Source organism: Ascidiella aspersa, chromosome 1 (assembly GCF_963924565.1).
Source record: "Ascidiella aspersa chromosome 1, kaAscAspe10.2, whole genome shotgun sequence".
Classification (NCBI taxonomy): Eukaryota; Metazoa; Chordata; class Ascidiacea; order Phlebobranchia; family Ascidiidae; genus Ascidiella; species Ascidiella aspersa.
Window position 1 is genome coordinate 8,396,122 of NC_139447.1, and position 11,470 is coordinate 8,407,591.

General features: G+C 34.7%; 2 protein-coding genes across 2 annotated transcripts; both read left to right on the plus strand.

The window, feature by feature from the left end:
• The first annotated feature begins 825 nt into the window (after window positions 1–825).
• On the plus strand, window positions 826–2,945 carry LOC146167062 (uncharacterized). The gene is made up of 2 exons (XM_083382540.1): window positions 826–955; window positions 1,877–2,945. The coding sequence occupies exons 1-2, from the start codon at window positions 865–867 to the stop codon at window positions 2,755–2,757; spliced, it is 972 nt and encodes a 323-aa protein (XP_083238666.1). The 5' UTR covers window positions 826–864; the 3' UTR covers window positions 2,758–2,945.
• LOC146167063 (formimidoyltransferase-cyclodeaminase-like) lies at window positions 2,903–10,814 on the plus strand. Its single transcript, XM_083382530.1, has 12 exons — window positions 2,903–3,032; window positions 3,301–3,484; window positions 3,776–3,904; window positions 4,117–4,211; window positions 4,538–4,708; window positions 4,991–5,125; window positions 5,449–5,642; window positions 6,316–6,445; window positions 8,130–8,335; window positions 8,842–8,980; window positions 9,378–9,473; window positions 10,324–10,814. Exons 1-12 carry the CDS (start codon window positions 2,979–2,981, stop codon window positions 10,414–10,416), a joined length of 1,626 nt encoding a protein of 541 aa, XP_083238656.1. The 5' UTR covers window positions 2,903–2,978; the 3' UTR covers window positions 10,417–10,814.
• Window positions 10,815–11,470: the final 656 nt, after the last annotated feature.

Here is an 11,470-nt window from a genome sequence, read left to right on the forward strand (position 1 = left end):
CTAACATTGTTATTTGTGTTCGTGGCGGCAGTTAATACAATGACAAAAGCTAAAAAAAGTTCAAACTTTTTGCCCCCCCCAAAAAAACATTTTCGGCTGGCTACGCCACTGGCACATGGGTAGCCTAAGTTCACTCATCGTAAATTCTCCTTGTTTTCTGGTGATTTACGTAAGCTTTTTTATTTTGTAGCCAGTTCCTCAGCTAGCTGCTTATTCTTGCGTGTCAAGTCTCTAAAAACTTTTGTCGACCACCCCACCCAAGTGACGAACTTCGAATGACATCTTTCGTAGAATACCATAGATATAATGGCACGTTTTAATTTCTGGGAATTTTACCATAACTTCCGTTCGGCGGAAGGATGTTTAGTCATTCTCATAGTGTTGCTCATTCAAGTCTAATCGTATAAATCGCTCAATCGTTGTTATCCTCTTATTTCATCAAAAAAAACTGTTATTTTGTTTTTACCACTTCGGTGCAATTTTTAATTTTATTTACGGCCCTGATTAGGCGTATAGTCAGACGTATACACATAACAAACTTGGCGCTCTACTGCTCCCTCGCGTAGAGTTCAGATTGGCCGAATTACGATGGATGATGGACAGTAGACTTCACAGAAAAGCGACGATGCCGGTCAAAGTCAAAATGATGAAACAATGATATAATAAAGTGTTATAAAAACCTTACCACGATTCGCAGTCCAACCTCTATATTGTACCCAAATAGGCCTACCCCATTTCGATCAAGAAGAACTATTACTAAGCTATTGTTTATATTTGCGACCACGACCGGATTCAATTACAGATAGCTTTGCACGCGAAAATGCACATTGCGTTGGGCGATTTCGCTGAACCAGTTTGTGAAGAATGTATATAAATGTGTTATTGTTTAGGTTAAGCAGAGTACAAACAACTAGGATAGTCCCATTTGAAAAAGGAACAAGCCAAAGATACACTGGTAACTTAAGTCATAAAAAATGATTTTCAGTAGGTACTAATTGATATCTGGGCGAACTTGGCGCGCCGGATTGGTTTTGGGCATTATCTCCGAAAGTTGTTTCGATACAGAGTTGAAATTTCTACACAAAAATAAACAATATAAGGATTGTGTAGAAATTTTTACTCTGTATCGTCACAACTTTCGGAGATATTGCCTTAAAACCAATCCATCGCGCCAAGTTCGCACAGGTCTAATTTATTGTGAATGTACTCAACGAGCAATATTATCTGACTGGCTTTGCCTAGAGTTTAACAAATCAAACAAGCATAGGTAGTTTTAGTGACCAGTTCTTTGGGAGTCTGATACTTATAAGAAATATGTGTCAAAGACTTAGGTAGCCGTCGGCCCTCGCCTTGAAGCCCAGTGCCTTTTTACCTGGAGCAATCTTTTTATTTTTTACAACCCAAAAATATTTTTTTCTAATATATACTTGATGATATTGTCCTGGATGTGCTATTGCTTGGAACTGACATGCTATTTCTTAACTAACGGGACTTAGTTTTGAAGTTCAAGTTTACAAATACAATATAAAAAAAAAAATAATAATCTGTTTACATCAAACCTTAATATCCTTCCTCTAGTTTTTAACTACCTTCCTAAGCTTGATTGTATATTGGTGTATACATGAAATGGTTTGGATTGAATACAAGCAGGATTGTTAATTGCAAAATGTCAAATTACTTTTTTGTCGGTTTTGTCAAATGCTCATTTAAATTTAGTCTCATGGCACTTTTTTGTTACATCATTTTTTAGAATGCTAATTTTTGCATTTTACTTTTATATATCCCTTATTGATTTTGATTTTATGTTTATCAAATGTTATTAAATATAATACGGTTTTGTGTTACAGTTTTGAAACAATTATGGCTAATTTAAAAGGTTCTCGAAAGAAGAAGAGGTCCACTGAAAGTGACGAAGATTTTTCACCTGAAAGATCACAAATTAAAAAAAGGAAGCCAAATAACACAGAAGAGAGTCCTTCAACCAGTGGAATCCCTAGACATAAGAAGAATGATTCATTCAAATCAAGAACTAAAAATTGCGATCCTGAAATTCGAAAGCTGTTCGAACCATTTGGCTGGCGAGCAAGCGAAAAAAAACTCCTTGCAAAGGCCATTAGGATTGTTTTTAAGGGCAAGTATATTGTAGGCGATTCAGGAATTGACACTGATATTGCTCATGATTTAAAAATTGCCATGAAGACTTGTGGAAGACAGTTACCTGAAATTCGAGCTAAAATGAAGCAACTGTGTCGTGTCATACACAAGCATCGTCGATTGCATGACCATCCCATTGACAAGTGGGCTGAAATATTGGATGCAGTTACCCCGGACAACAATGATTTGGAACAACAGCTGTTTTCCGCCATTATGGTAACACTGGAAGAGGAAATACCTAAAATAGACAACGAAAATGAAAACCCCCCAAAAGAGCTCCCAGTGCCCGATTACGACCTGGCCTACAAATATCTTGCGGCTGCTGTGGCCGATAAACCGCTGCCCAAACTAACACCAATCACTGCCTTGCTCATTGAGGATTGCACTCAATCCCTGATGGAACAGATCAAGTTTCTGGACGACAGCGACTTGCGTAAAAACCTGCGAAGCGTTTATCTTTGTTTGACAAATGATCCGGACAAGAAATTTGTAGAGGACGATGACGAGGAAGTTTTAAAGCAATTCGCAGAAAATTCAAGTTTAACAAATCCTCTTGGAATTAATTACAACTCAATTATTCCTGTGCCTCCGAAACTTTTATGATTTCACACTTTATTATGTTTTTCAAATAATTGCCTAAATGTCTTTAAAATTACCTGTAAAATTGCATATCATCAATTTACCAAGTTTGTATAATGATTTTCAGTAAAGCTGATGACGTCTAAGTAAAATGTTAGCAAAACCAAAATATCAAACGGTAGTTGAGGATCTATTTATGTTTTGTTTTCAGACTAACGCTGATAAAGTGTTATTATCTACAGAAAATGGTTAAATTAATTTCATGTGTTCCTAATTTTTCTGAAGGAAGAAACAAAGCGGTATTCCATTTGCTTAATGTTTGTTTTGTTTGAGTTAAGATACTGTCAACAAAATATTGAATGAGTTAAAAAATCGCAATATTAATGAGTTAAAAAATCGCAATATTAAAAAATTATTGAATTAATAAGGTTGTGAAAACAGTTTATAAAAAGTTTGAATAATTTTTTTAAATCGCTAAAAAACAGTCCCATAAAAACAATTAAAATTTTTTTTTTGTTCAGATACAGATAAATGTAAGATTCTCAGCAAATTTCCTATTTTCAACAGGTCATTGATGCAATATCAGCAAGTATTAGCAAATCAGAAGGATGTCACCTAGTTGATGTAGATATTGGAAGTTCGACAAATCGGACAGTGTACACTTTTGTAGGAAATCCAACTGCTGTTGTACAGGGTGCTCTTAATGCTGCCAAGACTGCCTACCAAAACATTAACATGGCAGTGCATAAAGGTAACAATTCATTTGTTGAAAGTAAAATTTAAAGCTTATAAATTATAATTTAAGTTTATTTTTAATTCCCTGACTTTAATTTTTAACGACAAAAATTTTAATTTTTTTTCTGTTTATATTTACTTTCAAAGACAACCTAACTAAATCTGTGAAACATGCTGACAGAACGTTTTTTTAATTTTTAATTAGTATTTAATATTTAGTTGCAACTTAAATTGAAAAAATTAGCTAGAAAATTGTGTATATTCCAACAAAGCTAAGAATCATATACAACTATTATTCACATTGAAGGAGAACATCCGAGATTTGGAGCAATGGATGTGTGTCCCTTTGTTCCTGTCAGTGATGTCACAATGGATGATTGTGTGCAATGTGCCAGGGAACTGGGTGAACTAATGTCAAATGAGTTGCAAGTGCCAGGTCTGATGTTACCTGGATAAACTTTTGTTTGCTTAAGCAAGTTCATTTGTGTTTTTTGGGTATATACACATATATATATGTATAATGTAATGCAACAAGCATTTTTGTTTTTATATTTGTAGATAAATTGAAAACATTGTTTTTTTTGTTTAAATTTTTTTATTACTAGTACACATGCCAACTATTTTATTGGTTTAGTACATCTTTTTCAGTGTATTTATATGGTTTTGCTGCCTCGTCGGATGCAAGAGTTAGTCTGCCCAACATTAGATCAGGAGAATATGAAAACTTGCCACAAAAACTACAGGTTTACCCCTTTTTTCCGTAGCATCTATCTTAGATGAGCTTCTTAATTTTTGTTATACCTTTTAGTATGATATAAAAAACAACAATTTCCTTCATTCATTGATGTATGATTTGTCGACACAAATTTTAAGTTTCACAATAATTGTCCATAGATTGATTTATTCTTGATGTTCTTATTAATTATTATTAAACTTTTTCAGTTGCTTTTAAACTACAGGTATTACATTGTAAAAATACTGAATCCTTCAGCAATGAATTTACTTATTTCATTAATACTATCCGAACCTTTAAAAATTAGCACTACTGTTATTCTTGCTAATGTTACAGGATACAACTTGGACTCCAGATTTTGGCCCCACCTCTTTTGTGCCATCTTGGGGTGCAACCGCTGTTGGTGCTCGCAATTTTTTGGTCGCCTATAATGTGAACCTGATCTCGACGAAAGAACAAGCCCACAAAATTGCGCTTAACATCAGAGAAAAGGGACAACCAAAGCAGGTGACAGAATTTCTCTAAGGTTTGTTTCTTGCTTTATTCTTGTAGCCATTAAAACGTTTTATTTTATAAATATTTTTTATGTAGTTACATTAAGTTTAATCCTAATTTTTTTCATATGATACACTAAGTTTAAAAATTCCAAAAGAAACAACTTCTGCAAATAATGTCAGTAGAAGAGATTAAAAATATATTTGTTTTAATAATCCTTTAAAGACAGTTAACACTAGCATTTGGACATTTGTATTGTAATTCTTTTCATAAATAGTGTTTTTCCTTTGACAGAGTCGTCTGCCTGGTGTGCAAGCCATAGGATGGTATTTGGACGAGCACAACATTGCCCAAGTGTCAGCCAACCTAACTGACCTTTCAAAAACCAAGTTGCATCAATTGTTTGAGGGAGTTTGTAGTTTTGCAAAGGTAAAATCTATTTATGTGTTGCAATGTAAACAGATTGTATATTATCCATGTAGTTTAAACAACAATAGTTTTAACAGAGGTTATTTAAAATTGCACATATTGGCATAAAATTTAAATAGTTTAATTAACATCTAATTTTGCCCCATACTTTTTAATTCCTGAAAATAAATTTGTTTGAGGGTGCTTTCTTAATAACAACAATCAGCTCTGTTTAAAGAACTATATATAATATTCTAAATTATTGTTTTTTCTCGTTTTCTTGTGCAGCCGCAGCAATCGAGCTAACATCTACTGTTTTTTTACAAGTTTCTATTAATTGGCAGAACCTCAATCTTCCTGTTATCGGATCTGAAATAGTCGGTCTTGTTCCTCTCCAATGCTTCCTAGATGCTGCCGAGTTCTACATTGACAAGGAGAAACTGTTTGTTCTGGACGAAACTTCCAAAGTGCAACTTGTCGTCAGCAAGCTCGGCCTAAATCAACTCGTTCCCTTTGACATCAAAAAGAAAATTATAGAGTATGATGATGTTAGATGGGTATTGGTTACCAATTTACCTTAATGTCGTAAAACTGGCTCGGCTCCGCACTGATTTTAAACACACGGGTTAAACTGTATTCCTGTTGAACGTTGCGAATAGAATTGCAGTATATAAGAGGCGGACTAGTGGAGCTACCTTAAAGCGGATAATCGCGCTAAATCCATATTGTCCACGGTGAAATGGTTTACATTATACGAATAAAGGATTATCGGTTAATGTTTTAAACACAAGAAAACGCTAAGATAGATTGGTTGTTATAGTACGGGGCGCTGCAATAACAAAATAAGCATTTCACATTAACAGTAAGTTTTCTTCCGGATTTTCTGGCGTAATTACAATTTTAGAGATATATTCTCATTTATTTCTAATAAAATTTCTCACTGTTTGCCGGAAAATCAAAGTATTACTTGCTTTCATTTCAATCCATGGTCGTCATTTACTAACAAGAGCCAGGTATTTTATTAACAATTAGTTTCCCCCTTGATATTAGCTGCATCTTTAAATCGAACAAGTTTTTGAAGCATGACTGGTATGAAAAGTCAAAATAACATTGAAAAAAACAATGAAAGTACGTAGAAGTTTTCGTGTGATTGTGATTGACCTTGTGTTTTAACAGATTTTTTTGAAAAATTACCGTTTTTTACTTTAAAGGTACGTGGTGGCCGATGAGAATCGCGACTTTCCACTTTGTTCGATGTCGACGAGAAAATATGTTGAATCGGTGGCGGCTCGCACTGCTGCCCCTGGTGGTGGATCTGTGTCGGCTTTGGTGGCATCACTCGTAAGTAATGGAAAGATTCATTTCGTTTTTAGCCGTTCTAACATGGCTTCGGAGTCGATTGTAAACAACCCGATACCCGAGTGTAGGACTTCTGCTAAATTTGCTTATTTCTTCGAATCTTGAGACCGCCCCCGATTGCTTCGGGTCCGACTCAAGCGAAATAAATGGACTCCACTGAGTCCTGAGCCCGACTCCTAACAGCCTTACGATTTACTGCTAATAAAAGTGGCTAAAACCTACGTTGAAAAGGTATACTGCAGTGGTTGGCGCGGCACTTTAGGATTGGCCGGGGTTGGCGCGGCACTTTAGGATGTCATTTTTACCGCTCAAGGGTTCCGGGAGATATTATTTCAGATTAGTTAGGATTTTAAATTTTGCTCATTTGGTAAGCTTCTTGATACAGTTTGTGTACGATATAAGTGCAAAAAGTAAAAAAAAATTGACCTTGTTGCACATGTGCTGTTTCAATCTCGTTCATGGTAACGTTATGGTTAACCACCCAGCAAAAATTCGAGCAAGGGTGTCCCGAACTGTTTATAATTTCTGTAAGATGCCGCAAGCAAAAAAAAAAGGGTTACGAAACACCGGTGTGCGGGAACGGAAATAAAACGATAAATCACTGGAAGTTTACATATACTGCAGTGTCAACATAAACAATGTCACCTAGAACACTCGTTGATAAAATCAAGTTAAGTTTAAAAATGTTGGCGTAACGTTAACCCTTGGTCAAGGTCATAGTTTCAGCCAGAGGTGGACAAGTTTTTCACCAAAAAAACAAAAAAACTCAAGGTCTGGCGGGCGGTACTGAATTTCCACTAATAATTTTGTTGTTGAAACGTATATGGTTTGTATGCCGTTTGATATAGTGCTTCTTGAACAAGGACTAATCTAGCATATTTTATACAATTTAAAAAAGAGAAATTACATTCAAGAATACAAAGGCAAGACGTACGCGCAAAAATGCGCGAGTTTCACTGGCTTACAGATTTATTGCTGCACAGAAATCCCATAAACGTGGCGATAAAGCACAAAAACTAGTGCGTTTATCTTGTGAAAATTCTTGGGTGGACTGTAGAGGGGTTACTAACGTTGCAATTGTAATATTATATATATACTTATATATACTTTGTAATATTATATATATACAAATTGCATAAATGCTATTATTTCGCAGAAATGCTATTGCTTTCGCCAAAATGATTTTAAATTTTGTCAGTAGATAAAACCTATGGTTTAAAACTGATAGAACCTATAGTTAAAGAATGTAATAACGTAAGTCAATGACTTGACTTAAATTCTCTTTATTAGTTGTTCCTAAATCACTTGACTGGACTAAAAGTTGGGTAAAGTTCATTTGGTGAATGGCGATTAAATTTAAGGGCTTTAGTTATATACGATTGTTTTAAATTAGGGTATTTACTTTTTTGCGTGAAACAGTGTGATGCTGTCTGTTTTATTTTAATAGCCTAATATTGAGATGGACTCTTTTGTTCGTTTAAAAATTTAATTTAGATTAAAATGATTTGGCTCGGAACTGACTTGGACTTGGACTTGAGGAAGAAGGGGAAGAAAGACTTGACTTTACGGTATATTGCAAATGACTTGACTGAAGCTCAATTCATTTCAAAATCACTTGTTTCCAACACTGGTTTTAAATCTAATTGCTACTCTTTTTTGTCACTAGGGTGCAGCGCTTTCCACAATGGGCGGACAATTATCGTACGGAAAGAAACAGTGGGAGTCGATTGAAGAAACCATGCGAAAGTCAATTCCGCAAGTTTACCATGGCATGACCCAGCTACTCCCTCTTGTGGACAAGGATGCCACAGCCTATAATTCTTTCATGGCAGTGCTGAAATTACCGAAAACCAATCCTGAGGAAGTTGCAGTGTAAGCCATTATATGGCACCTAATTTACTAAAAAAAAAATTATCTTGAAAAATAACAGTATAAGACAGGTTTTCCCAACAGGATTCCTCGGAGTCTACGGAGCAACAAGTTTAATTTTTTACTTTTGCCCCAATTTGTTGAGGACCCATGTTTTTGGTGGGATTAAGAAATTCTAACCCGATTTTTGTTGGTTTTCGAAGGTATTTTTTTTTGGTATTTTTTTGGTCTTGGACGCGATCTAAGTGGTTTATCATTTCTGCAATAACAGCGATAACCGACAGGACATAGAGTCACTAAACCATAATAGATTTTGTAGTGTTTGTAGAAACTACAGAAAATATAAGTGTACGGAACTGTGTCAGTAATTCTTTAAAAATGTTTAAGGGGTCAATTCTAATCTGTTTGAAACCAGAACGACATGTAAGATGAAAAATGTTTTTATGTTAAAACCGTTTGTTTCTCCCGATTTGGTCTCCGTTTAACTGGCAACCTGTGTAATGTTTTAGGCGCAGCAGTGCGATGTTGGACGGTATACTTGAGGCCATAAATGTTCCTGTTCAGGTGATGAAAACCTGCAACAATTTGTGGCCAGCTGTAAGGCAAATTGCACAACACGGAAACCCTAATTGCTTGTCTGATGTACAGGTAATTTGTGAGACATTTTTAAAGGGTGCCATTGGCGTTTTTTTAGTGGAACAGTGGTGTACAATCTGATTGCCGCGGGGAGTGTAAAGGGGGTCGTTAAAAAAATTTAAACTAAAAAACGTTTAAAAAAGTGTATGTACGAACTAAAAAAATAGCATTAGAGCAAGCAAAAGCCACCGCCGCTTTTTATAATTTTGTTTACAACAATAATTTTTTTTCGTGTTTATGACGTCACCTTTACCGCTTGGTTGGAGTAACTATAATAGTATGGAACGATAGAAATAGTAACGGCGGCTGTTTTTGTTTATGTAGGTTTAGATTTAGTAAATACTTACAAAAAATACTGTTAGGACGTTTTGTCAAAGACTGTAGAACAGCCACGTTTCCTATATTTTAGGTTGGGGCGAGGTGCCTTGAGCTTGGAGTGTGGGGTGCTCATCAGAATGTTTTAATCAATCTGAGTAGCATTGAGGACGAAGCTCTCAGACAAAAGGTATGAATGTTTTCACTACCGACTCCAAATATCGGCGAAACAATTTTTTACGACATTTTATTTTTTGGAACCAAAGTTTGGGTCTCGACGAACTCAGTTTCATATACAGTTGTCTTTGCAATAAAAAAGTTGGTAGTAGAAACTAGAAAATTCAAAACAATAAAAGCAAAAACCAGAGACCCCTGAACTATAGGCCTATAGTACACAAACTTTTACTATCGAAAATTTTACCAAAGTGTCATCAGCATTATTTCTCCTTTTCAGTTAGTTTTCAGAATTGAACGTTGTTACGTATGTATTTGTTTTTAGTTTTAGGCGCGAATTAGCATTATATTATGAAACACTTTTAAATAAATTTATTTAAAAAGTTTTTTCAAAGCAAGTCATACTTTTCTTACATAGGGCTATCGTATGTTTTCTTTTCCAAAGAACACTGAAAGGACTTCTTATAACACTGCCTAAACGTCCAATTTTTTGCATTTTACGTTGTGTTGTTTATAATTTGAACAATAATATACTACTATGTGACTTTTTGGTTTTATGCCTAAGTTAAGTCAAATAACTTTTGGATAATAGCATCCGGTCTAAATATTATTCTTATGTTTCCCATTGAAAAAAAAGAGAAAAACCGAATATTCATGTTTTGAATTTGCCTAACAAATGTTCCTTGTTTTGTGCCTTTTTGTTGTTATTTTTGCTACATATGCCTAAAGTTTCCAAGGGGGTTATAAAATTATTAAACGCAAATAAAATTTACATTGTACCTTTAACGGAAAAAAACACCTAATGAAACGTAATGAAAATATTCTAGGCAGCTGGTAAATAATTGACATTTTTTTTTCACGTTTAGATCGAAATGGATGCCCATAAAGAAGGAAAGCAGGCGGAGGAAAACTGTAGAGAAGTTCTTGAACTCGTTGGCAACAGACTGAAACAGCAGTAACCTACTTTCTATTCAGCTCTGTAGACGGCTGCCGCTTTATATTTTCATTGTTTCATCGCTTTGTCATTATAAGTTAAAAACACTGCCTTATAAACCAATAATTAAGTATTCATTGTTATTACCTTGCGAAGATCTGCATTTTATGTGGATCGAATTGTGTTTTTTATTTTTGCGTTTGTGTTATAAGGTAATGAATACTATGCATATATTGTGAAAAATATTCCTATTTTGAAAAATTTGTTTTAATATCTTATAAATTAATACTAATGTCATACGGTTAGTGTTGATCTGTATAACTATATAATATATGCAATTGCTAAAGTATTAAAATGTTTTTTGATTAATGTATCTGGTGTAAGTTAAGGGCGTCAAATAAAACAGAGTTGGGAGCGGCTCGACAGCATGCCATTGTGGCTTTTTTGTTAAATATTAATGGCTTCCTATTCCTTAACATCATGGCCTTAAATGTATCTCCATGTGTTATTCGAGGTGGTTAATTTAAGAAATGGCATTAGGTCTTTTTATTATTTGCGAAAAGTTACACTGCTGAAGGTTTATGTGGATTTCATAAAAAATATTTGTTTGCTCCAATAATGACTTGAGTTGGACCTTGTATTGATATTTGAAAACAACACTTAACTTAGACGTTATTTCACAAACGACTTAACTGGGATTTAAGTCTAAAAATGACTTACTTACAACACTGGTAAATAGTTAAGTGACGATTTTATTAACTTGCAGTCTACGCTCGTGCAAAACAAACATGCAATTTATTTGCATATGTAGGCCCACTCCGAATGTAAATTCACTGGCGACAAGCGACATTTGCTTATGTCGCGCGACACGAAATAAAAGCGCGTAAATCCTGCTTCGTAAAGTTCGTTTGTTTTTGCAAAACAAATTGCACGATTGTGTGCAAAACTCATTTGTAGCAATTGTATTTACGCTGGTTACTTTTGTTTAGTCGTTGCTGGAGTTAAAACGAATTAAAAAGTTGACATTCAAGGCAGAAAGCATAAGACCCAGCAATGGAGATTCAATGTTATTGTAAATG